Consider the following 27,638-nt stretch of genomic DNA (forward strand, 5'->3'; position numbering starts at 1 on the left):
CTACACTTTATTTTTCCCGACACAAACACGTTCGAGAATATCAGTGTACCTCTTCCTTAACTCACCATCTTGCCCATCCTTCTCTTTCGTGAATGCTGATGGGGATAGACCTTTTCAAGTAAACATTGTTAAGGGGTAAGGGTTGAGCTGAAGGGATTTGACAAAGGAGATAGGAGTTTCAGGGGTGTGGTCACTGTAAATGTTAGAAACATAGAAACATAGAAAATAGGTGCAGGAGCAGGCCATTTGGCCCTTCGAGCCTGCACTGCCATTCAATATAATCATGGCTGATCATCCAACTCAGTATCCTGTACCTGCCTTCTCTCCATACCCCCTGATCCCTTTAGCCACAAGGGCCACATCTAACTCCCTCTTAAATATAGCCAATGAACTGGCCTCAACTACCTTCTGTGGCAGAGAATTCCAGAGATTCACCACTCTCTGTGTAAAAAGTGTTTTTCTCATCTCAGTCCTAAAAGATTTCCCCTTTATCCTTAAACTGTGACCCCTTGTTCTGGACTTCCCCAACATCGGGAACCATCTTCCTGCATCTAGCCTGTCCAACCCCTTAAGAATTTTGTAAGTTTCTATAAGATCCCCCCTCAATCTTCTAAATTCTAGCGAGTACAAGCCAAGTCTATCCAGTCTTTCTTCATATGAAAGTCCTGTCATCCCAGGAATCAGTCTGGTGAACCTTCTCTGTACTCCCTCTATGGCAAGAATGTCCTTTCCTCAGATTAGGAGATCAAAACTGTACGCAATACTACAGTAGAACCTCCCTGCTCCTATACTTAAATCCTTTTGCTAAGAATGCTAACATACCATTCGCTTTCTTCACTGCCTGCTGCACCTGCATGCCTACTTTCAATGACTGGTGTACCATGACACCCAGGTCTTGTTGCATCTCCCCTTTTCCTAATCGGCCACCATTCAGATAGTTGTTTGACCATATACCTGGGTGACTGCCAGGAGGGACAGGCAGGCACTGCATGGTTCCTCTGCAGTCTTCCCTCTACAACAGGGACAGTATATCACTTTGGGTGCTGTTGTGGGGAGTGGCCTCTCTGGGAAAAGAAAAAGCAGTCAGATCAGTAGCATCACAACTGGCTCTGCTGTAGAGCTGGGAAGGATATTTCTGACACTCACTTCTTTTTTCGAGATCACTCTGTGTGTCCATCTGAGAAGACTAGCAATCCACTGACCATTTACTACAAACCCACTGACCCCCACAGCTACCAGAGGCGTGGAGTTGAATGATCCTGACCATTTTTCTGTGCAGAGTGAAGGTGGGCTTCATTGAGGTGAAATGTAATGCTGGAATATGTAGAACAATGGAAAAAACATTTGTATGTTTGGTTCATTTCAACTTCACAGACCATCTTCCAGATTAATTTCCATGAGCTCAACATTCTTAACAATGCAGGATCTGCTGATTAGAAATGGAGGTAAACCAATGATATTTAGGAGGAGCAGATGCAGGTCATTTCTGTTCAGATTCTGGAAGTTCTTTTGAAGATAGCATCCGGGATAGAATTCTCAACACTGTTCGAAGTTTGTGAGTTCCATTCCTATGTGGACATTTGAGCTGAATTTAATCTAGTCAGGCATTCCTGTGTCATACCTCCAAGGTCCAGCCACATTGTCAAAGTTCCAATATTTAGGAAGATAATGGTCTTTCATCCCTCCCTGCGATTTCATTTGGATGAAAGGATCATGAGGTATTCCCAAAGTAAGCACAGCTCACATCTCCTCTCCAATAGGGCAAAGTGATTTATTTTGCCATTTATATTATGTCAGTTTTAGATCTTGTTGTGTTCAAATTGGTCACCTTGCTCTCTTGTATTACAATAACAACCTCATTTTACACCTGCTTCAAGTAAATGGATTTTTCCAAAGTTGTTAGGAAAGAATGTGAACAAATTTGTGGTAGCTTAAAACTTCATGTTGTGCCTGAAAGTATCAGAGGCCCTGCTACACCTAAATACGTGGATAACTTGGGATTTGCAAGTGACATGCTGATGTAACTTTGCATTCAGCAGGAAATCAGAGTACCTAAATAAGCGGAAATGTTATTTAATAATTCATCAGCATCATCAAAATGACATTCTAATTATGGAACAGAGGCAGCTAACGGTCTTTTATTCATGCACAAGTCACAATTTTAGTTCTTCATTACTGAACACATTTTGTTCAACTTCAATGCCAGGTGATGAGTTTAAACAGGTCTGAAACATTAGGTGAGGACAAGATAATTTCATGGGGTGCAATTGTGTTTGCCTGCTGCGGCGTTTTCTTAAGAAGCACAATATACTGTTGGGATTGTTGTAGATGTTGCCTGAATGCAGCTTCAAAAGGTATTTGATAAAGTACCACAAAGGCATGGCTAGCAAAATGGAGGTCCATGGAATTGAAGCATAGTTAAGAAATGGACTTCAAGGTAGAAAACAGAGCATGGTGGTGACTGGTTGTTTTTTTTGTGTGTGTTTTGGAGATGTAAATAATGGTGTTCCCATGGGTCAATGCCAGGACCACTACATGTATAAATGCAGTATAGGCTGAGTATGATGATGTGAGTGACTCTTCCTTGATGACGTCCTTCAGAAGAAAGGACGTCATCCCTTTTGGAGGAATACTGGAGTGGGTGCAGTTTCAACAACTTTCCCAGTGTAGGGGAATCAAGAACAAGAAGACATTGGTTTACGATGAGGTGGGAAAGAATTAATAGGAACCTGAGGGGTAGGTTTCTCACACAGAGGGTGGTGGGTGTATGGAATGCGCTGCCGGAAGAGGTAGTTGAGGCAGATAATTTCGTAAACTATTTGGAAACATTTAAGAAACATTTGGACAGGTACATTGATAGGACAGGTTTAGAGGGATATGTGCCACACACAGGCAGGTGACACTGGTGTAGATGGGACATGTTTCTCGGTGTGTGCAAGTTGGGCGGAAGGACCTATTTCCATATTGTATCTCAATGACTCTATAACTTTCAAGATGCTCAACACCATCCCAAACAAATTAGCTTGACTGAAAATGTATCCACTGCCCTAAACATTATGCCCCACCGCCACTGGAGCACAGTGGGTGCAATGTGTACCATCTACAAAACACACTGCAGTGACTTACACTGGGTACTCCCACAGCACCTTCCACATTCTTAATTTCCACTACTGAGAGGTACTGCAGGCACAAGCCAACTCCAATTATTTCCCTACAAATCACTTGGCCATACACAACCATTTAGTTACCTTTGCTCCTGGATCTAAATCCTAGGACTCCCCAGCCAACAGCATAGTGGGAAGTATCCTCACCAGAAGAACTACAGCGGTTCATAACATGACTCATCACAACCTTCCTATGGACATTCGGGATTACAGAAGTTTGAAAACGCACACCTCCAGATTCAGGGAAAGTTTCTTTCCAGCTGTTGACAGGCAACTGAATCATCCTTTCACCAAATAGAGAGAGGTCCTGACCTCCCATCTACCTCATTGGAGACATTTGAACTCTAACCGGAGTTTACTGGACTTTATCTTGCACTTGCCCTTTATCCTGTATCTGTACACTGTGGACGGCTTGTTAGTAATCATGTCTCGTCTGCTCCTTGACTGGAAAGCACGCAAAAGTGTTTCACTGTACCTCGGCACACGTGCCAATAATAATTAACTAAGCTAAACTAAATGCTGGTCTTGCCGGTGGGATCTTCGTCGCCAAAACGAAACCACAAGGTGCCGCTTATAGGTTATTGCCATAAATAACAATGAACTCAAAACAATTGGATTAACACGTTATAAAAATGGAGGTGAATTCAAATCACCATTCATTCCAATACTACTTCATTCCTTTACGGACAGTAAAGCTTTTTTTGATATTTGACCATCTTCCTTGTTCTTGCTGGAGCTAGACTCGAGATCTCAGAAGCTACATGCTGTTCACTGCAACATCAAGCCGTGAGAAATTCTTTCTTTGTGGTTGAAGCCGTCCTAGTGACGGGTAATGTCCAGCGCCTAACACCGAGCGGCGCTGGACATGAGTGAAGTTGTCATGTATACGGGATCGCCTATGAAAAGATTGCACCTTCCCTGTGGGGAATTGTCGCTCACAACGCACCCCGCTGTGGCAGGCGGTTTCATCCTGAAACTCTGCCATTTTCTTGCGTTTGTTGATGTAGCATTACTAGAGGTCAATTGGAGCAAATCCAAGAAACTGGAACGTGAGCCGTCACTGTGCATGAGATAAAGTGGAGCTTAGCTCTGTTTAATAGGCAGAGACAGGTGCAATGTGCTGGTGCAACTCAATGAGTCAAGCAGCATCTCTGGAAGTCATGGAGAGGTGACTTTTCGGGTCCTTATATCTACAGATCTGGCCAACCTGTCCATATAATAAGAGCTCTCTACCCGAAATGTCACCTATTCCTTTTCTCCAGAGATGCTGCCTGACCCTCTGAGTTACTCCAGCATTTTGTGTCTATCTCTGGCCCATATAAAGATGGTTTAGTCATTATTTACTCATTTAATCTCTGATTCCATCGTTTCCAGACGACTGCGTTAAAGTAATCCAAAATTAAAGAAAATCCAAGTCATGTCAATTTCGAATTAACTATTGCGATTGAATTCAATACGTTTCATGAGATTTTTTTCACCAGAACCGGCAGCAAAGTCCCACCGGGAAGCCTCAATACGTCAACTTCCCGCGGCACTCGGGAGGATGTTTTTTCTAATGACTTTAGCGGCGAGTTGTTCCGTTTGACCAATCGGACATCCTGACCGAGTCGTATCACAGAACGTGAGACTTGGATTGGCATCGTAATGACGGATATCGCTATATATATTTACTATGAGAAAGGGGATGGAGGTTGGGGGAGTAGTCTCCTGTCCCCCCTCCCGTGCAGTCAATAGCGAATTATAGAAGGTAAACTCACTGGTACACGCAAACGCACGCAAATATGTTTATAGCGCTGATCACATATGGATGAGAAACCGCACCGAAGCCAACAGTTTGTATCCCCACTGTTTGTAGAAAGGAACTGGACTTGCTGGTTTGTACCAAAGATAGACACCAAGTGCTGGAGTAACTCAACGGATCAGGCAGCATCTCGGAAGAAATATATTTTTTAATTGAGGCAGTCGGAAGAATGGTTCCGACACGAAACGTCACCCATCGTTTTTCTCCAGAGATGCTGCCTAACTCGATACGTTACTCCAGCACTTTATGCCTATCTTCAGTAATACTCTACCCATCCGCTTTGGAATATATCACCGTGCATTCGTCATTGCTGGTTCTAATACTGGTCCTCAATAGCACCACGAGAGCACCTGTGCAAAAAGGAAGGCATTAAGAAAGTGGCTTACAACTGTGTTTTCAATGGCAATTGTAAAGGGGCGATACATATTATAAATGATTGTATGAAAATGCCAGGGATCATCAGCAAAGTAATTTGTGACTATACTGGTCCTCACAGTTCATCTTGTCACTTGAAATATGGGAGTGTGTCATACGGGTTGAGGCAAGTATGGGTTCAGGCGAGTATGCAGCCGGCATTGACATCACTATGTGTTCCCAGTGCCTGACCCAGCTGGATAAATAGCAGAGTCACCTCACATTTGTTTCATACAACTCTGAGAAGAAAAATTCCACTGCTCCACCAAATCAATGCATTTCACTTTATGCACAAACTAGCTAGGAGCAGTGTTCTGCTTGGTTTATGACAACCGCGACCTGCTGTCTGTATTTTAAGTCCTAACAGCTCCTTTTCGCAAAATATGGGGAAAGTATGAACTGGTGCCAAGTTACTTGTTCAACCCTGTTCCATCATTCAGTGAGATCAATAATGGCCCAAACAAGCACAGTCCAGTTGGTTTTGACCAATATTCCTTAACATCCTTAGTTTAGAAAATCTATCAAGTTATGATTTAAAATTGCCAAATAATCAAGAATCGATTGCCATATTTGGGTTCCAAACTTACACCACTCAGCATATCAGTAGGTATCCCATCATCACGCCTGACTTTTAGGCTATTGAGCATAGTTCTAGATTCTTCCTATCTCTCAATCCTCCTTCCAACAAAACACAGTGTGCTGCAGTAACTCAGCCTGTCAAGGCAGCATCTGTGGAGGGAATGGATATATCATGTTTCGGGTCAGGACCCTTCTTCGGACTGATTGTAGTGGGGGCGGTGGGGGGGGGGGGGGGGGGGGGGGGGGGGGGGGGGGGAGCAAGCTGGAAGAGAATTGGAGGCCGTGCAAATCCTGGCAAGTGATACGTGGATACAAGTGAGGTGGAGTTCATAGGCACCTGGATGGAGTAAGTGATAACCGTTGGAGATGAAAATGAGTCAAAAAGGTGTCAGATGAGGACAGACGTGGTGAAATGTAAACCCAGAGCGAGAGATACTGGATGGCCTTAAAAGGTTTTAATCATATGAAACTAAGTTACAAAGTTCCAGAGACTACTATTCCAGTTTGTGTTACTTCACTTCACGAAATCGTTGAACTGCAAATGTATCTCACTCTCTCCCATATATTCTTCCTATTTTGTAGTCATCAGATTTGTCCACATAACTCCAAACATGGCCGAACTGGGTTGTATACAAATAAGGCCTGCTTATGGATAATATGAATTAAGTCAGAATGAGACAAATATAATGTGTTACTACTGATCTAATATTTAGTTCATAAAATGTTACAGGGTTACAAATAGACTAATAACATTATATCCATGGAACAAAAGCAAGACTGGTTAATCAATTAATATGATCAAAACATTGTCTGCTGTCTGTATTGAAGAGTAGACAGCAGGACACGTAGCTAATTTGTTCAAGAAGAAACTGCAGATGCTGGAAGATCGAAGGTACACAAAATTGCTGGAGAAACTCAGCAGGTGCAGCAGCATCTATGGAGCGAAGGAAATAGGCGACGTTTCGGGCCAAAACCCTTCTTCATCACACTGTGTACCCACGTAGCTAACTTGTTTGGATTGTGAAATAAAAACATAGCAAACAAATCATAAAGGCAACAAATATGGAGAAAGATATAGAATGCATTTCAGGTCAGAGACTAATCAAAGTTTGATCAATTGTGGTTCTGGGAGGGAAGGGAAGCATGGTGGAGTACATGCCCCAATCAGCATCAATGGTGTGGAAGTGGGGAAATGGTTGAAAGCCTCAGGTTTCTTGGCATTGATATTACCAGCTAATTGGTGTGGACCACCCACTTTGTTGCAAAGGACAAGAAGGCACACCTACGCCTCTACTTCCTTAGGAAACTAAGAACATTCAATATGTCTCCAATTACTCTGACATACTTCTACAGATGCACAATTAAAAGAATACTGTTGGGTTGCATCACAGTTTGATTTGGGAACTACTCTGCCCAAGAATGCAAAAACAAATTGCAGAGGATTGCAGATGTAGCCCAGTCCATTATACAGACCGGATTCCCCACCAGTGACTCCATCTGTACTTCTCACTGCCTTGGAAAAAGCAGCCAGCATAATCAAAGACTTGCCCTACCCTAGTCATTCCTTCTTCTCCCTGCTCCCATCAGACAAATGGTACAGAAACTTGAAAGTACTCACCACCAAACGCAGGAACAGCTTCATCCCCTTGTAAACCAGCTTCTGATAGGTCCTTACATAAGCAAGGGTACTGTCTCATTCACCTCTACCCCACTGGAGACATTGGACTTCGTATATGGAACTGTTGCACGACTATGCCAAGAATCTGTATTTTCCTCGTTGCTCTCTCCATTGTACTTGAGTCTGGCCTGATTGTAATTTTGTATAGTATGATCTGATCTGATTGGATAGCATGCAAAACAAAGCTTTTCACTGCACCTCAGTACACACAAAAACTATAAACCTAAGCCTAATCTCCTGGGTGTCCTTACATGCATATAAGTTTAATAACAGTCTGGTTTGACATTGTTTTTTTACTGCGATTTGTTCTGAAAGATTTATTTGTTAAATGCTGTCGTAGAGTGAACATAAAATGGGGATGAATTTCACTGGGCAGCCTAATTTGAGGAGAGTTTTCCACAAGTGCCTCCCAACTGCTGAAGCCAAAGGCTTTAGGGAGGTCAAACAAGACCATGCATAGCAACTATTGCTGCTCTCTCTCATTTTGCACTGTCAACAGACTTCCCATAGGAGCTAATTTTCAGAACTAATGTGGAATTCTTCAACTTATGGGCAACTCAAGTCACCTAAATCTCAATTGTGGAACTGTAGTGTGCAGATGATGCTTGTATTTGTGCAACAATATGTCGACTTGTTTAGCAAAGCATGTGAAAAAAATAGCTCTTACAGTTAAGATCTGAAAAGCAGAAGTCCTCCACCAACCTACTCCATTGTATAGCACAGCCCTCACACAGTAAAGGTTCACAGTGAGACCCCGGAAAATGTGGATCTCATCACAAATCTCTGGAGCCATCTCTTGCAAAGGGCAGATATCAATGATGAAATCCAGCACCACTGACTCAGTCCTTGATCGATTGAGGAAAATTATTGATGATTGAAACTTCTGACCTGGCACAAAACTTGTGGTCTACAGTGATCTCTCATCCTGTGCTTCTGAGGTCAGGTATATCCACAGCAAGCTTCACAAGGCATTGGTAAATACTACCCAAAGTTGTAAATCCTGTGAATTCATGGAGTATGGTGCACACATGAATTCTGGAGTATGGTGTACAATTTTGGTCGCCTAACTATAGGAAGGATGTCAACAAAATAGAGAGAGTACAGAGGAGATTTACTAGAATGTTGCCTGGGATTCAGCAACTAAGTTACAGAGAAAGGTTGAACAAGTTAGGGCTTTATTCTTTGGAGCGCAGAAGGTTAAGGGGGGACTTGATAGAGGTTTTTAAAATGATGAGAGGGATAGACAGAGTTGACGTGGAAAAGCTTTTCCCACTGAGAGTAGGGAAGATTCAAACAAGGGGACATGACATGAGAATTAAGAGACTGAAGTTTAGGGGTAACATGAGGGGGAACTTCTTTACTCAGAGAGTGGTAGCTGTGTGGAATGAGCTTCCAGTGAAGGTGGTGGAGGCAGGTTCGTTTTTATCATTTAAAAATGAATTGGATAGTTATATGGATGGGAAGGGAATGGAGGGTTATGGTCTGAGCGCAGGTATATGGGACTAGGGGAGATTATGTGTTCGGCACGGACTAGAAGGGTCGAGATGGCCTGTTTCCGTGCTGTAATTGTTATATGGTTATATGGTTATATGGTTATATGGTTATATGGAGAGATAACCCAAAACTCATGTCAGTGACTTCTCCCAGAATGACAATATGGGAGATTGAGACCCTTGTTACTCAGTCAGCAATGTTGGACTGGCCATGTTGGTCACACGCCTGACACTAGACTCCAAAACTAACACACATTAAAAGTTCTTTCATGGGAGGAGATTACCTGTAAGTAGTGAAAAAATAAATTAAACTGTGTGGTCAAAGCTTCCTTGAGGAAGCAACATAGAAACATAGAAACATAGAAAATAGGTGCAGGAGTAGGCCATTCGGCCCTTAGAGCCTGCACCGCCATTTGATATGATCATGGCTGATCATCCAACTCAGTATCCCATCCCTGCCTTTTCTCCATACCCCCTGATCCCTTTAGCCACAAGGGCCACATCTAACTCCCTCTTAAATATAGCCAATGAACTGGCCTCAACTACCTTCTGTGGCAGAGAATTCCACAGATTCACCACACTCTGTGTAAAAAATGATTTTCTCATCTCGGTCCTAAAAGACTTCCCTCTTATCCTTAAACTGTGACCCCTAGTTCTGGACTTCCCCAACATCGGGAATAATCGTCCTGCATCTAGCCTGTCCAACCCCTTAAGAATGTTGTAAGTTTCTATAAGATCCCCCCTCAATCTTCTAAATTCTAGCGTGTACAAGCCGAATCTATCCAGTCTTTCTTCATATGAAAGTCCTGACATCCCAGGGATCAGTCTGGTGAACCTTCTCTGTACTCCCTTTAAAGTACAACGTCCTTTCTTACCCAGAGGAATCTCTGGCCAATGACACAATGGCTACTGCATGGGCACGTTACAGTAGAGTATTCTTAGGGATTCGAAGTACATGCATTCGGAAAGTTAGGCGTTGATTAGGAATAGTCGGCATAGTTTTGTCCTGGCACTGGATGGGGTAAATGCAAGGGTTAAACCGAATGGTACACACATTTGATTCACTTAATGAGAATAAAACAGGAAAGGAACTTTTAAAATAAATGGTATAATTGGGGATAAACATTTTACATCATCAGCTGCAGTCATTTACTGATCTATAAATACCTTTTGAACTGAAAGCAGGAACCGGGTCTGTTAGCTCTATTTCAGGCAATTTATATCATAATTTCCTGCCTGCCCCCGTCCCCTAAATGACATAATATTCATATTTCTCTGTACTGTACCCATATACAATACCCAATCCACATTGCTTGGATGCATCGTGCCTTATAGCCACACGTTTAATTATCCGCTTTGAATCCTTCGTGCAGTCTTCGAACAGCATAATTATTTAACAAAGACATGAAGTGCTGTATTATCTTAGCAGGTCAGTGCGCATCAACGTTTTGGATCAGGACCCTTCTTCAGACAAGTCCATGTTCTCCAGTGATGCTGCCTGGCCCATTGAGTTACTCCAGCACTCTGTGTCTTTACTTTGGTAAACCAGCATCTGCAGCTCCTTATATACATTTTCAACAGTTCATGGTGCTATGTTCACTAGAAATCAATGCTACACTTTTTCAGTAGATGCTTATGTAGCCAATCCCTTTGATCCCCCCCTGCTGCATTGTTTCACATTTCTTGCGAGTGGTCAGTAAATTTGCATCGCAGAGAAGCGATTGGACGTGTAAAACTGATCAGAAAGTGTTTACCATTTCGTTCCCACACTCCATAGCAGTTGTCGCCCTCAAGTTTAAAGCACGAGGTGTGAGGGGTTAACCCAGGTGAGTGGACCGTATTCTTCATGTTTATAAGTGGATTGAAGAGGCATTTTGATGACCCAACCACCATTCTTCACAAGCAAGGCACTGCAGATGCTGGCTTACAAAAAAAACCCCAGAGTACTGGAGTAACTCAATCGGTCAGGCAGCATCTCTGTACAGCGTGGATAGGGGACGTTTCGGGTCGGGACCTTTCATTGGTCTTTGCTCCAAACGCTTCTTCTTCTTTAGCCCTTTGCTCCTCTGGGGAGCATTGGCTATTGGTTCTTCCTCCAAACTTATAATAAATATTTATGTACAATATTAATTGGAACACCGAATAGAGTGGGAGGGAGAGAGAGAGAGAGAGAGAGAGAGAGGGAGAGGGGGGGGGAGAGAGAGAGAGAGAGAGAGAGAGAGAAAGAATAATTGTAATTTTGAAGGAACAACTAACTGTTAAACGGCACCCCCCGAATTTCCTTGTTAAACGGAACCCCCCGAATTTCCAACCCCCCCCTCTGCGAAGTTTGTTGTTTCGCTGCTATCCACGTAACCCCTAATAGAATCTCACGCCATCCTCCAGCCATTTCAACGGTAAAGTTATCTGCCCTGTGCGGGGACTGCGAATATATATTTATATATCAGATGAAAAACAAGGCAACATTTAAATTCGTGCGTAAAGCAACGTGTGAACATTTAAATTCACGAGTAAAGTAAAATGGATAGTAGAGTATTACGTCGTGGAGCATCGAAAACTGTGTGATGACGCATGACTTGAGTCTACTTGTAAAAATAAGGAACTGCAGATGCTGGTTAATACACAAAAGGACACAAAGTACTGGAGTAACTCAACCGGTCAGGCAGCATCTCTAGAGCTCATGGATTCCCCAATGTTTCGGGTCGAGATCCTTCTTCAGACTACTTGTATTTTATAGTTTAAGGCCACACTTGAAAAACAAAACATTTGTTTTAGTGAAAGAACTGCATGAATCTATTAGTAAAATCCTTTAAAAACGTGTTTTGCACCTTGAAAATCTGCGGGAAAAGGAATTTGGACATTTGAAATTTCAATCGCTCCTTTCCTCTACATCCTAATTGCAGAAATCCATTCTGGTTAACCCTTTGAATTTTTCCACGTAAATTCGCGATCTTCTAAAAACACGAATTAGACATAATGCTAAATAATCGTTTCCGAACCAGACCCACACAGAGAACAGGCTCCACAAAATTATCTTTGTATTCACCGTCACTTTCCAACGCCGACTAAATCCCTTTGGCAGAACATCGTGGGATACTGTCGAACACGGTCGGGATACTGATGCATCGTAGCTGTAGTCGTGGTACATCGTAGTTCAAACCATCGGAGGAGATGTCTTCACGCCAGGATAGGATTCAATTCAATTCGCGCACCGACACCAATTTGCCTCTAGCATGATATATATCTCTAGATTAATTAACGTCGCAGCTTGCTTGCAATATTCACGGAAGATTGGAGGGTTTGTTTTTTTAAACCCGTTTTCAGTTTTGTTCATTCGTTCACACATACTAGCGAATGAAAGTTAAATCCTCAAGATAGACACAAAAAAGATGGATTAACTCAGCGGGACAGGCAGCATTTCTAGAGAGAAGGAATTGGTGACGTTTCGGGTGGAGACCCTTCTTCAGACACATGCCCTGATCGTCAAGCAATTCTCGCTATTTTCACTTTTCATTAATGGGAGCGAGAGAAACGACAACGGATGACAGCCCCTCTATAAATGACCCAGATGGTGGTCCCGCATCACGTAATTTAGTTCATATCGCGATAATTTGTCGGATTATTTTTGGATTTTAATAGTCGATCAAATTGTTTCATAACCGATTAATTTCATAGGAAACGAATACTTTTATTATGTTTGTGTTTTCATTCAGCTACTCGTTTAGTTCAATCGCTTTTCTATGCACGATAAGCAGTGTGTTTCCGACCGACATGAAGAGATAAGATATAAATGATACTAATTATACTCTAGGTGGAAATTGCAGATCGAGAACAAGTTGATCACAAAAGCAATGGAGGGCTGACAATAGACAATAGGTGCAGGAGTAGGCCATTTGGCCCTTCGAGCCAGCACCGCCATTCAATGTGATCAGGGTTGATCATCCCTAATCAGTACTCCGTTCCTGCTTTCTCCCCATATCCCCTCACCCCGTTATTTTTAAGAGCCCTATCGAGCTCTTTCTTGAAAGCATCCAGATAACCTGCCTCCACCGCCCATCTGAGGCAGAGAATTCCACAGACTCACCACTCTCTATGAGTAAAAGTGTTTCTTTGTCTCCGTTCTAAATGGCTTACTCCTTGTTCTTAAACTGGCTTTATTCACATCTGGGATTGTTTTTGCTTGTTTTTTTTTAAATCTGAGCAAATTGCGTGGAATATCATTCAGGAAGATCTTATAATTCTCAAATATTCTACAAGGACTTTTGGGAAGGGTTTATTACTTATGCGCGCCTCGACACTTGAGTTTACTGGAGGTGCGAATCGGGTTGGTAAGCTTTGTAAGCTTTGCAACGCCAATCAAAGTCTGGGAGATGAGGTGAAGTTCACCAGCGGCGATTCCGTTTCTGGCTGCCGTTACTTTCCTGAAATATTAGACAAGTTTGACAATTATTTTGCAAAACACAAAATGCTGGGGAAACTCAGCGGGCCAGGCTGTATCTGTGGAGGGAATGGCCGGCAGGCAACGTTTAGGGTCAAGACCCTTCCTCAGACATAAAATGACCTGAAACGTCCCATGCCCATTCGCTCCACAGATGCTGCCTGACACGTTGAATTAATTTCTCCAGGATGTTTTGCTCAAGATTCCAGCATCTGATGTTTCTTGTGCCTCCATTGGAAAATGTTAAGGTTATAGAATTTGCTGAATAGTAGTCTCCAGTTGGAGTGCAAGATTCACACCCTTGGATCTGTGGACTTGCTGCTCCGTTGGGAGTGCAGGCACCCTTTCCATTTGGGATACGTTGGTCATTCTCAATCCCATCGTTCTGCTAATGGGAAATTTAAAGATACAACGGGATGCTGGAAAAAAATTGGGACGTTTGCATCCTAACCAAGTCAGTTGACCAGATCGCTTCTTTCGCCGCTGTTTGTGAAATATTGCTGATTTTAGCCCACCTCCCTTCCAAAGTGGTCGTGAGCTGGTTGGCTGAGGATGACTGATTCATTGTTATTTCAACTGAAGTTTATTTTTAATTATTTAAATCTTCAAAAGAAGAGACAGCAACTCGGCGCATACATCGGCGTTGGGCAATGAACCGATCTTCCAGCACGTTGAACACCCCTTATGTATCCGAGGCGGGTTATTGCAGAAATAGTGCAGTATAGCCCCAGCTTTCTTAGTTGCCACAATCGCTAAATATCCAGTCACTAAATGTTGATCACACTAATGTTTGGATTTGGGGAATTCGACGATGCATTTTCAGTCCGGAAAGCCTTTCCACAGTCGGTTATTTTGGGGATGCAGTGACTATTGAGGAGAGAAGCCCGTTTGTATTGATCAGTTTGTATTGGTAACGTCCCACAAGCATGTTTAGCATGAAGCGTGGGAGGCCGCGGTCAATGGTGTGGTCTTCCGCTCGTCTTCAACCGACAGATGTACTGGATTTGTGTTTAATGACCCCCCCCCCCACCTCCCCAATAATGTTGTGCCTCTCCAGTTCATTAAGGAATGAGCCTCGGAATGTGGGCTCCCTCTTGGTGACCCTCGGGCTATCCTTGATCGGATTTTGCTGGCTTCACCTTGCACTAAACGTCAACCCCTTGCCATGTACCAGTACACTGTGAATGGCTCGATTGTAACCATGTATTGTCTTTCCGCTGACTGGAGAGCAAGCGACAAAAGCTTTCCACAGTTCCTCGGTACACGTGACAAACAAGCTAAACTGAACTCAATGAAAACAATTCTAACCATATTATAAATATCGCCATGAATTCATTATGAAAGGGAATGGAGCTACTACTGCCCGGATTGACTGGAAGCCCGAGAGGGTTGGAAAGGGAACCATTTCTGGTTTGTCTCCAGGTGTGGGAGAAGGCGAGACGTACCTGAGCCCGAATGCCCGCCCTCTCCCCCATGCAGCCCAATAGGAGGAGTTTTGGGACGGGGCTGGGGATGGGCCGGGCCGGGCCGCACGCTCCTTTAGTGAAGGCAACGCCTGGCGAGCTGAGCACAGGCGCCCAAGACACCGCCAAACGAGATGAGGAGCGGCAGAGATCCGACAAAATGCGCTGCCGGCTCCCAAGCATTGGATCACTGATCACCCTGCTTACGGCAGCCAGCACCATCGCTCCAGGCTCGGCTTACTTCGGGTAGGAAGGAACTGCAGATGCTGGTTTACACCGAAGATAGACACAAAATGCTGGAGTAAAAATGGGTAGGCGACGTTCCGGGACCAGATCCATCTTCAGACTTCTAGTCACCCATTCCTTTTCTCCAGTGGTGCGCTGAGTTACTCCGGCTTTTTGTGTCTATCTTCGGCTTACTTCGGGTCATATCATTCCAACCCAGGTTAATGAGGAGACTGGTGGGAGAGTTGAAATTATTACATTTAAGCATAAACCTAATAAGCGTTTGAACAAATTGATATTCGATTTAAACGCGTAATGTTGAATGTGAAAGGTAAGCGAGGCTGGTCGTCACACCGCGCCCGTCCGTATAAAGTTGGGTATCATATGGGAGATGCGCGCCCTGCACTGACTGGGCAATAGTTTGTTCAGTCTGTTCGCCCGCAGATTCTCCGCAGCAGTGGGCGGCGAATGCCGTTTGTTTCCCTTCTGTGCGTCCTTCCCGCTGCCCTGGTTGATTCCATTCTTTCCCTTAAGCAGACTGACCGGGAAGGAGCCATTGGCTGTGTTCTCCACCCCCATTGAGGACTTCGGCGCTGGGAAAGTTCATCTGAAGCAGTGCGACAACTTGAAGCTATTCCGCCGGCAGAAGCGGCTGTGCCGGAGAGAGCCCGGGTTAGCGGAAGGTCTGCGGGACGCGATCCGCCTCAGCGCGCTCGAGTGCCGGTATCAGTTCAGGTCGGAGCGCTGGAACTGCAGCCTGGAGGGGAGAGGAAGCCTCATCAAACGCGGTAAGAGAGGGTGCCAAGGTAGCGGGGAAACAAACACCCCTTTGGAGTGCAAGGAAAAGATTTGGGGTGGGATGTAAACTGGGTTAAACTTTAAACAGAACCACTAATCATTGCATTGAATTGTAATGACAGAGATTTAATCTAGCGAATAATCCGTTTCAGTCTGAGATGGATGCAGCCTAATTCACGTTCGCATGAGTGGCGATGTGCAACCGCTCAGTGTCTGTCTCTCGCTCCGCTAAAGGAATCGGCGATTTAAAACCGTTCCCAAGAGCCGCTTCTCCCAATCGCCTGTTCCGTGTACTCGTGTTTCTAGCGTCGCTGCCCGTCCCCCTGGCGAGATATCCTCCAATGTTCCTGGATGGTCCCGTCACCATATTTCCCTGGAGATCCCACTAATGCTCACGCGCCCCTCGAGCAAGAGCGTAATCTGCCGGTGTTCAATTTCACTGCCCATTCTCGTCCAATAAACCTGTCAAACAGAGCGCTTTGCGAGCAGCGCGCATCACAGGAACACTGGAGTTTCAGAAGACAGAATAGACACACCAAAAAAAAAAACCGGTGTAACTCAGCGGGACGGGCAGCATCTCCGGAGAGAAGGAATGGGTGACGTTTCGGGTCGAGACCCTTCTTCAGAAGGCAGGGGTGGAAAGGGAGAATTGGTGCGTGCGGCAACGAGAGGTGTGATTATTGTGTGGTGGACAAAGTCAATACAGCCCCATTCTCAGTGAAGAAAAGCTACTATAATCGGGAATATCACAGACTCGCTTCGCATGGGAAACAAAACAAATATAAAGGCTGCAGATTTAACTCACACACAATATGACGCCGCGATAGTTAAATGTTGTCACATGACCATTACATTATTTTTGTCCCATAAGATCCTCTATTACGCTGCAGGATATTAACATTCTTGCAAGATATTAGAGAATAGTGCACTGCTGAAAATAGTTTGTTGCTTAACATTGGGCTTCACAGATCATAGCTTCGAGACGTATTAAACAGAAATACACGGATTGTACCAGCTGTACTATCTTCGCTTGGTCTAAATCCTGGAACACCAGAGTACAGTCTTCAGCGGGATTCAGGAACGGTTCAGGAAGGCGGGCTGTGCAATGAACCTGGCCTTGCCAGCGACGCCCAGATGTCCTTTAATGATTCAAAAGGTCACTGAATCCCTGCCTTCTGAAGAAAGTTAAGGGCTTGGACACAGTAGAGGCAGGAAACATGTTCCCGATGTTGGGGGAGTCCAGAACCAGGGGCCACATTTTAAGAATAAGCAGTAAGCCATTTAGAACGGAGACGAGGAAACACTTTTTCTCACAGGGAGTGGTGAGTCTGTGGAATTCCCTGCCTCAGAGGGCGGTGGAGGCAGGTTCTCTGGGTGCTTTCAAGAGAAAGCTAGATAGGGCTCTTAAAAATAGCGGAGTCAGGGGATATGGGGAGAAGGCAGGAACGGGGTACTGATTGGGGATGATCAGCCATGATCACATAGAATGGCGGTGCTGGCTCGAAGGGCCGAATGGCCTACTCCTGCACATTTTATCTATTGAATCCTTGGCGTATTTGCGGATATGAATGGATAATATGGGGAATTGCAGGAAATTATAGAAAACTAGAGCGTATTCTCAATATTAGTAAACTTTGTAGCACTTTAAAGCGCGTTTGTGTACTGTGGCAGATTAGGACACATTACAACCCACTGAAGATTTCAGCATACCATTTGATATTTTGACCATGATATGGTATAATATTGGATGGTTCAATATGATCACATACAATGGTTAATGGATAAAATCGACAGACGATTATGTTATATTCCTTTGATAAACGTAAAATATTAACTTAAAATAACACCAGATTTTAATTTGCTTTTGTCAAATGAACAACATCGTGCCTATGTTAAAGTAGTTTAAGACTGTCGTGCCACAGTGTTGCAGGCAGCCCGCGGAATTGTTGGCAAGTTTCCAACTCATGGAAGACGTCTTGTGTCCGTGTGCTGAATGGACCGGTAGGCGAGCGTCGTTTAGCACAGGGCGTATAGCTCAGATCCGGTACAGATTATGTAGATGTACATTCGGAGTCATTTTCGTCCCCCTAAGGGCTACATGCATCAACAACAGCCCCGCCCCCCCCCCCCCCCCCCCCCCCCCCCCCCCCCCCAACATAGGAGCCCCAGGGAGAAATTGAGACTCGAATGTAAGATAGTGTTACCGGAGCTCTCTCCCTGGCTGGGTCGTCGCCAAACGAGGCTCATCTGACTTCTAATGTTGTAGTTTGACTGCATATCATTTCCCTCCGCCCAACACCTCACCCCTTTTCACAGCCTCTCCCATCGCGAGCGATGAAGAATCCGTGCGGTGATTCGCACTCATGTGATCTAACGCCATTGAAGATCTTTAGCGGCTCTAGACAGACGCCTTTAGTTGTGTCATTCGAATGCGAGCTCTGGTTTATCACTTCCCGTGGATATTGCTTTGAAATTGTTCTTCTGCTTAGAATGCCTTATGTATGCGCGCAAGAGGGAGAGATGACGAGAGAAAGAGGAGAGAGAGAGAGAGAGAGAGAGAGAGAGAGAGAGAGATGGTCAACTTGGCTTTAACGCATTTGGGTATTGGCAGGTTTAAAAACGATATTGTGTTCCCGTTACCACCCGCGTGTGGATCAACCTGCCACGCTTTGTCCTGCCTCTCCTCTCCACCAGCTTTCTCCACCCCACCCCTATAATCAGTCTGAAGAGGGATCCCGACATGAATTGTCACATTTCCACTTTCTCCAAGTAAAATTAGCATTAAGATTAGGGTAGCTTGTCCTAAATTGATACCACGAATACAATATTTATATAATTGTATCGACTCGTGGAGCTGTTCTTTTACTTACCGTGAACCAGTCGACGCCTGGAAGAATATTTCATATTACATACTACCCCTCTCTCAATGCCATTTCTCCGGCCCACCCGCACACGCGTCATGCCACACACGCAGAGACGTCCTGTAAGCTAACCAGTTCCATTTTATTGCTAATTTGCCGTTTCATTGATTTACATCATTAATAATTAATAAAACCCAACCGGTTGGAACATTCTCCAATGTATTATCTATTAAACTTCAACAGTACATGTTTACAAATGGGGTGGAAGGGGGTGATTTCTTTCAGCGACTGAATGAATGCCTGATAACAACGCTTCAAGCAAGGCAGCTGAGTGTTCAGGGAACCTCTCCGAGAACCCAGAACCGAGAAATCGCCATCCTTCCCAGTTATCATTGAGAATGGGAATTCTCAGTTTTCATTTCCGCCCAGTTGCCATAACCGCTCGGAGCTCCATAGTGAGGCAGAGGTGGTTTGGGAACATTTCACATTGAGGCTTTGGAGAGAGTGCAGAAGAGGTTTTCCAGATTAGATGCCTGGATTGGATGATATTAGCGATTGGGAGAGGTTGAACAAACCCCGGAAGGTCGGAGGCTGAGAGGAGATCTGACACAATGAGAAGCATAGTTTAGTTTAGTTTATAGGTACAGCGTAGAAACAAACCCTTCGGCCCACCGAGTCCACGCCGACACCAACTCTGTGTTATTCCACTTCCACATACTGCACACTAAGGATATATTATATAAGCCAATTAACCTAGAGACGTCGTTGGAATGTGGGAGGAAACCGGAGAATACTTGGAGGAAACTCATGCAGTCACAGGTAGAATAGACACTAAAAATATTTTACCCAGGGTGGAAATATCAATGACTCGAGAGCTTACCTTTAAGGTAAGAGGGGCAAAGTTGAACGGAGACGTGCCGGGCAAGATTTGTGTTTTCATACGATCTGGGCCAAACGCAGGCGGGTGGGACTGGCGTAGATGGGACATGTTGGTCGGTGAGGGCAAATTGGGCCGAAGGGCCTGTTTCCACGGTGTATGACTATGGTAGTAGCGTTTAAAGGGGGGGGGGGGGGGGGGGGGGGGGTGGGGTCGGGTCGGGTGACCGGGATCTGACGGAACACAGCACTCAGCGAGGGACCCACTACGTAAAAGGACACAAATTGCGGGAGTAACGCAGCCGGGTCAGGCACTATCCCTTGTGAACATGGATAGGCGGCGATTCGGGTCGGGGTTCTTCTTCAGACTGACTCCGTTTATTTTCGCTTCCCAGTTCTCGTCATCCAATTTCACAACCAGTCTGGTGGCGGGTCAGCGCCGAGTGATAGTGACTGACGAACGATTGGTTTACTCAACCTATGAATGACTTCCCCTCCGAAACACTCCTTCCACCCGTCGGTTCGCTCATCTTTGCCCAACTTCTGAAAATCTCTCTAATCACCGGGATATTTTTAGATCGGAAAGGCGTTCGGTTCCCAGAGGAAAAGGGCGTACGGATATGAGCCCCCTGCACGCAAGCAGCGCCTTTAATCTCGGCTGCATGTCAGAGTCAAAATAAAGGCACTGCCTGGGATGGGCCGCGATGCCGATGTAATAACACTGTTCAATCAAGCTTTCAGTTTAATATTTCCTTCAAAAGGATTAAAGACCAGATTTAGCATGAGGTCGGAACAGACAGCGCACCCCCAACACGCACACATATTTAGGTGGGTGTCACGAACGGAGTCTGATTGTAATCCACTCCTCCCATTCCGCTGAAGGCCGGGCCGAATTATAAGAAGTGAGGGAAGTAAGGAACTATTTGTTTAAGAAGGAACTGCAGACGCTGGAAAATCGAAGGTAGACAAAAGTGCTGGAGAAACTTGGTGAGACCAAGCGGAGGTTGGGCGATCGTTTCGCCGAACACCTCCGCTCGGTCCGCAATAACCAAGCTGACCTCCCGGTGGCTCAGCACTTCAACTCCCCCTCCCACTCCGTCTCCGACCTCTCTGTCTTGGGTCTCCTCCATGGCCACAGTTGGAGGAACAGCACCTCATATTCCGTTTGGGGAGTCACCCCGGGGGGCATGAACATATTTCTCCCAATTTGTTAGTCCTTGCTGTCTCCTCCCCTTCCTCAGAAGGCTGTCTCCTCCCAAGCTGTGCTCCTCCTCCTTTTCCCTTTCTTGTCCCCACCCACCCCCGATGCTGAAGAAATCGAAGAGTGCCTATTCGGCCCGAAACTTCGCCTAGACAACCCGCTGAGTGCTGGAGAAAACTCAGCGGGTGCAGCAGCATCTATGGAGCGAAGGAAATAGGCAACGTTTCGGGCCGAAACCCTTCTTCAGACAAGCACTAAGCACTTTCTTCACTAAGCAAGGAACTGCAGGTGTTGGAATTCATAAATCACAGGAGTAAAATTAGACCATTCGGCCCATCGAGTCTACTCCGCCATTCAATTATGGCCGATCTAGCCAGGACCGGCTTTAGGAGGTGCGGGGACCAATTAGGAACAATTTTGGTGAGCCCCAGGTTCATTGGCCAATTCCATCCATACCTGTAGATGGGACCTGGTTGAAAATTACTTAAAGTGACTCAGTCTAGATGACAATTTGATCATAGTTCATGGTTTTAAGACTGGATTGCTGTAATTAGAAGATGGAAGTAGCTATTCCGTGTTGCTGAGGTAGGAAGGATATGTTTGAGGCAATGAGAGTGGACACCTCAAAATGCTTGCTCCCAATAACATGCACATAACAAATGGGCTTTTCCTCCCATCTAGCTTCCAATGCTCTCCTTCCTTCCTTCACCTACCATCTCTGCTCCCTTTCCAAATACTCGCTCCTAACTTTATTTCACATCATAAAATATTTTCGAAACATGTTGCAAACTTAAAAATAACAAAATAAGGACTTGCTCCTTTGTATCATTCAGGACCTGGTAACCAGTTTATATTATAGTGCTTTAAAATCACAGATGAAAGACCCTTGAGGAATCAGGGTGTCGAATCTACATGCTTTTTCCAGTCCTGCAATTATCTGCTTTACCTCGGTTGAAGTGACTCACTTTCCTCCAAGTCTATTTCCCCTCCAGTCGTTGATAATATTCCCTCCATTCACTCACCCCACCCCTAATCATCCCAGGGGTCATAGTTGCCTTTAATATTTGCTATGCCCATTGATTCCACTTTGAAATAACATGTGGGCCAGACCAGAGCAAACCGATCTTCCCAACACCCTGCCTGTTCGTAATCCGAACTTAGGCCTTAGGAACATTGACAGAGCAAAATACACTTCTCCCTCACCACTATCGATACACAGGGGTCTCATCTGCTGAAAACAAATTTTTAAAATAAACACAACAAATGCATCTCAGTTTAAAACAGACATAAAACGATCCCCAATTACTTGTTTTCACATTTTGGAATTTCAGCTCCCAAAAAGAGTGGACATGGAAAGAATGGACCCAGTAATGGAAGAGTCTATAACCAGATGGGACAGCCTCAGAATTAAAGGGCTTAGCTTTAGAATGGAGATGAGGAGGAATTTCATTAGCTGAAGGTTGGTGACTCTGTGCAATCCATTGCCACAGATAGCTGAGGTGGCCATAACATAGGGTATTTTTAAAGTGAAGATTGATAGGTTCTTGATTAGTAAGGGTGGAGAATGGGGTTGAGGGAGAAGATAGATCAGCCATGAGACAACTGTGGAGCAGACTTGATGGGCTGAATGGCCTAATTCTGCAGATAGATACCAAAAGCTGGAGAAACTCAGCAGAACAGGCAGCATCTCTGGAGAGAAGGAATGGGTGACATTTCGGGTATGGACCCTTCCTATTTCTGCTCCTGCTTTCTGGTCTGAACAACCAATTGTGTCCCAAAACCACATAGAATCTCTCCCCCCATTGAAAATATATCTTCTCATCTGGAAACCTGACAGTAACCAGTCTTAATGGATGATGGATGATGTCCCAGAACATAAAAGGCTTCTCGCTAACTTTGGTGTGGTTCAGCAGATTATTGAAACAGTATCACTAAAGTAACAGGTATTGACAGCAGCCATGCGTGTCCTTACGGGCATGTAATTTTGGCAGCAATTATGAAAACATTTCTATACTTAGTGAAGAAGTATTCACCTAACAGCTATAATAATTTAAGTCAGTGTATATTACCTCTATAGAAATCATACACTCACGTGCACATACTGTGACACGTACACACAGATTCACATACACATACACATTATGCCTACGTATGAACCCCTACCAGAATATAAGGTATTGCACTCAGAAGGTCATTGTCAGAATATAAGATATTGCACAGAATAGTATTATAAAAATAAATATTATAAATTAATATATTACTATTGCACAAAGGTAGGTATTGTACAGAATAAATATGGGGGGGGGGGGGGGGGGGGGGGGGGGGGGATGCTTTCAGTGCAGAGTGAGTTCCGTGAGATTATGGCCTTAGGGTAGAAACTGTTTGTTAGTCTTGTGGTGAGCGCTTCGATGGACTTGAGGGCAGAAGGGCAAACAAGTGATGGGCGGGGTGAGATGGGTCCTTTAGGATGCAGGATGCCTTCCGCAAGTGGGGCAGGATAACGGGGAATAGCTGTGCATAGGGATGGGGCTAGCACATGAAAGAGAGAGGAAGTGGAGGGAAAATAGGGGAATAGCTATTACTTAAAATTGGAGAATTCAATGTTTCTGGTATTGAATTCTACTCAGTTGTATGAAGGAAGCCTACTTTATCCTTGACGAATTAAAATGACCAAATCCTTTTTAAAAGGATTTGGTCATTTCAACTCGTCAAGGATGTTTACCCCATTTCTCTATTCTTTAAGATACTCTTCCATGGTGGATTCAACGGCAGGTCTCAAACATAAAAGGATGGTTATTTAATTCATTACACAGCCCAGATTCTACCTCAGTCACATGTTAGAAACAGTTGGGGAGCATTACTACCCGATTCTAGAAAGCAGCGTTAGACAAGATTGCGGATGAACGCAATGCATTTCACTATTTCATAAGTTTAAGAATGATTTGATGTCATTTATAGAGTTGATGTCACTTTATTCAGTTAAAAACTCCACAGGGCAAAGTTGAGTAGATGTGGTAGGTGCTCGTGTATTACTAACACAAAATGTAGCCAATAATATTATTGCTTATGCATGTCTAATGCAATTGAGTATGGTCTTGCAGGGTGTGAATTACTTCATATGACTTTGCAATGTTGGCAAAAGCCTGGCTGGTTTTGATTTCCCTATGGGGGTTGAAGTGGAATGTCCACATTTTCCCTTAACTTGTCCGTGTTTCTGTTGTACATTTTCCTCCGCGCTGAGATTATTCTGTGCACATCAGTTGTAAAGTTTCCAGATGATGGTATATATATTTCCACAACATATTGGATAGTTCAGTACATTGTTTTTCTTTTGGTCTTCTTTATTTTATCATTAAAAATAACGGTGAAGTTGCAGACAGTGAGAATCGTCAGTGTTGTTCGTTACCTCTAAGAGATAGAAAACAAGCACTGCAGGGAGATTGGGCATATGAATAAGGGACTGCAGGACAGTAATGGCCAATTAAATATTCCAATGAGAGTGAAGGATTGGAGTCGAGAGATTAAAAAAACATCTGAAAAGAAAAGTAGAAGAAAGGTCAACCTTTAAAACATTCCAAATTGACACTTGTGCCTGAGAAGGTATGATTATTTCATTATCCGATTAAAGACCATTTCTAATTTGGAATAATTCCAAACCATAATTTGACGGTTTTACATGGCAGTTTTAAGAAAGTAGTTAAAAATATCTCTTTTATCTTAACATACATAAAAAAGATTGGATTAAGAACCTTTGATTTGAAAACTCGCTCAGTATTTCTCCTTGGGGCCATTCAGCAGCTATGATTGAGATGAACAGGTTTTCCCCAAACTATAAAGGAAGATTTGTGGGTTTTTTCCGCAAGGACATCACTCTGAAACATTAGATGTAAATAGGATGGAACTGCAGATGCTGGTTTAAACCGAAGATAGACACAAAACCCTGGAATAACTCAGCGGGTCACTGAGGCAGCATCTCTGGAGTGAAGGAATGGGTGACGTTTCGGGTTGTGACCCTTCTTCAGTCTGAAACTTCAACTCTGTTTCTATCTCCATAAACTCTAATCATAATTCCTGCTGTGTTGTGTCTTTATTTCAAATTTCCAGCATCTGGAGTTTGGAGTTTGTTTTTCTTTTAGTTGTGAAACAAGCCACCAAATGAGTTGTGGTGGGTGGTGGGTTGAGATGTAGGAGGGGGTGGGGGGAGATAGTAATAATTAATTACCAGCTATCATTTTTTCTGCATCAATAAACATTAATTCCATCTTAGTTTAACAGTTTGAATTCATTTTGTGAACTCAGCCTTCTGTTCCATTTAATTCTGCTACAACAAGAAAACAGGATTAAGATGTTCCTGTGACATTCTTGTTGAGAAGTTGTGATATGATTCTGTCAAAGGTATGTCTGTATTTACCCCCCAGCACTGTAAGTTATTATCGGAAGCAGTATGAGATTTTCCCTGGCAGTAAGATAAATCCCTCTACTGTCCAGCTGTTGTGATGATGCAGACTCTCTTTCATCATTCTTCTCCTCAAGGCAATGACTCATGCAATTCTATTGAAGCCAACAGCCCTCCAGCCTAACCCTGCCTATGTGATCATCCGCGCAGTGTGATTTAGGCTTGGGATGGCCTGGAATCCGAGTTGGATGTTGACTGCAAGGGTGTTATCCAGCTAGGAGTGGCACTCTGCCAGTCATGGAGCTGCAGCCCAGTAGATGCTGTGAAGCACTCCTCTTTATTCTTGCTCAATTGCTGCCATGTCTTTGCACGGGCTGGCGGACATGCTGAGAATGGCAATTCAACCCTTTGGAGGTGTTCTCTAACCTTTGGCATTTTTGACTGGGAGTTTTACATCTGCCAGCAGAGTGGGTCTCGAACAAGTCAGATTAGTTAGAATGTTGGGCACATTGTCCAGGCATTTGGGGAACAACCATCTCGCCATTCTTGCTCAGGGGCACGTTGCACGAGGTTAGGGGTCAGTGGATAGTGATCTGGTTCAGGAATCCTTCTGGTTTTGTGTATCCTCCCTAGCCTGAGGACTTTGAGGTCAACCTTTGCACTCCCACACACCTGGCTGAGATCAGCCAGTCCTACTGCAACTAAGATACACTCTGGCAAGTTCCCAATTCGGAAAGCAGTCGTGTAACTGTTAATATATTTACAGAAATATATAACCTGGCCCCAATACATAGCAAAACTTATGAAAACTGAAAATTATTACAATAGAATGACAATTACTCTTTTGCATTGTTAAATTTGAAGAAAGTACATTGAAGTCTGAAGCAACAGTTATATTCAAATCATTATTCTTTGGGTGCAGTTCGGTATAACCATGCAGGCTTTAAAAGGATTTTATATTAACAGTGGCCTTAATAAAAAGACAAAATAAGTGACTATTGCTTCCTTCATGGCAATGTTACTGATATTCAAGAGGCATGTTGAAAGCTTTGATATGCATATATAATGCTTTGAAATGCGTGAGATGATTTTTAAAAAATTTAATGGACTTTTAATTCATTAGAAGAAAACCAAATCAGAGAATCACCTCTCCAGATTTCAGCTGCATTAAGGATAAAATGAGTTCAGAATAGTTTGCCATGCAAACATAATAGCTCCTTTGTAGTTAATCAAAGGATTCTTTAACGACACAAACCTTATTTAAATTATTATATTTTAGTTAAGGCCATCCTCAGGGCTAAGTAAACAGGTTGTGGAATAAAGTTTGTGGAAACATGTGTTTATCTTCATTGTTTAGTTTAACAGCCCAAAGGGATAATATTGAGAATAAGGTTACAGGAAGCCCGCAGTTTATTGTGAGATTATGGTTGTGTTTTTGTTAGTAAATATTATCACTGTTGCATCTCCTCATTCTCAAGAGTCTGGATTGTGTTTTTTCATTCTTTTTCGATTGAGGCTGCTAAACAAGACAAGGGCCCATGGTATTAGAGGGAAGATATTGGATTCGCTAGAAGATTGGCTGAAGGGGAGAAGACAAACATTTTTTTATCTGGTTGTCTGCCGGTGACTAGTGTGTTCCGCTGGGGTCGATGTTGGGTCCGCTACGTTTCACGTTGTGTGTGAATGATTTGCATGATGGAATTGATGGCTTTGTGGTCAATTTTGCAGTTGATACGAAGATAGGCGAAGGAGCAGGTCGTGTAGAGGAAGCAGGGTGTCTGCAGAAGGACTTGGACAGTTTGGGAGCTTGGGAAAAGAAGTGGCAGATGGAATGCAGAGTAGCAAAGAGTGCGTTCATGCGCTTTGGTAGTGGGAATAAAGGAGTAGATTACTTTCTAAATGTGGAGAGGATTCAGAAATCGGAGGTACAAAGAGACTTGGGAGTACTGGTGCAAGATTCCCAAAAGGTTAATTTTCAGGTCGAATTAGTAGTAAGGCAGGCAAATGCAATATTAGCATTCATTTTGAGAGGACTAAAATATTAAAGCAGGGATGTAATGCTGAATGGTCAAACCGCATTTGGGCTATTGTGAGCCGTTTTGGGCCCTATATCTGAGGAGTAATGTGTTGCCATTGGAAAGTGTCCAGAGGAGGTTGATGAGATAGATTCCGGGGATGATTGGGTTAATGTTATGATGAGCTGGGCCTGTATTCGCTGGAGTTTAGATGAGGGGGGGATCTCATAGAAACT

General features: G+C 43.9%; 1 protein-coding gene across 2 annotated transcripts in view; it reads left to right on the forward strand.

Annotated features, from left to right (window-relative positions):
* The first annotated feature begins 14,940 nt into the window (after window positions 1–14,940).
* LOC129710212 (protein Wnt-9b-like) overlaps window positions 14,941–27,638 on the forward strand; it is a 32,370-nt gene continuing 19,672 nt past the window's right edge. The window contains exons 1-2 of one of the 2 annotated variants that reach the window (XM_055657031.1): window positions 14,941–15,276; window positions 15,790–16,043. In XM_055657031.1, the coding sequence (XP_055513006.1) occupies window positions 15,023–15,276; window positions 15,790–16,043 (508 nt within the window). In that variant the 5' untranslated portion in view covers window positions 14,941–15,022. The remainder of the gene's footprint in view (window positions 15,277–15,789; window positions 16,044–27,638) is intronic. The other variant, XM_055657032.1, reaches the window with a different exon arrangement.

Source organism: Leucoraja erinacea, chromosome 27, assembly GCF_028641065.1.
Source record: "Leucoraja erinacea ecotype New England chromosome 27, Leri_hhj_1, whole genome shotgun sequence".
NCBI lineage: Eukaryota > Metazoa > Chordata > Chondrichthyes > Rajiformes > Rajidae > Leucoraja > Leucoraja erinaceus.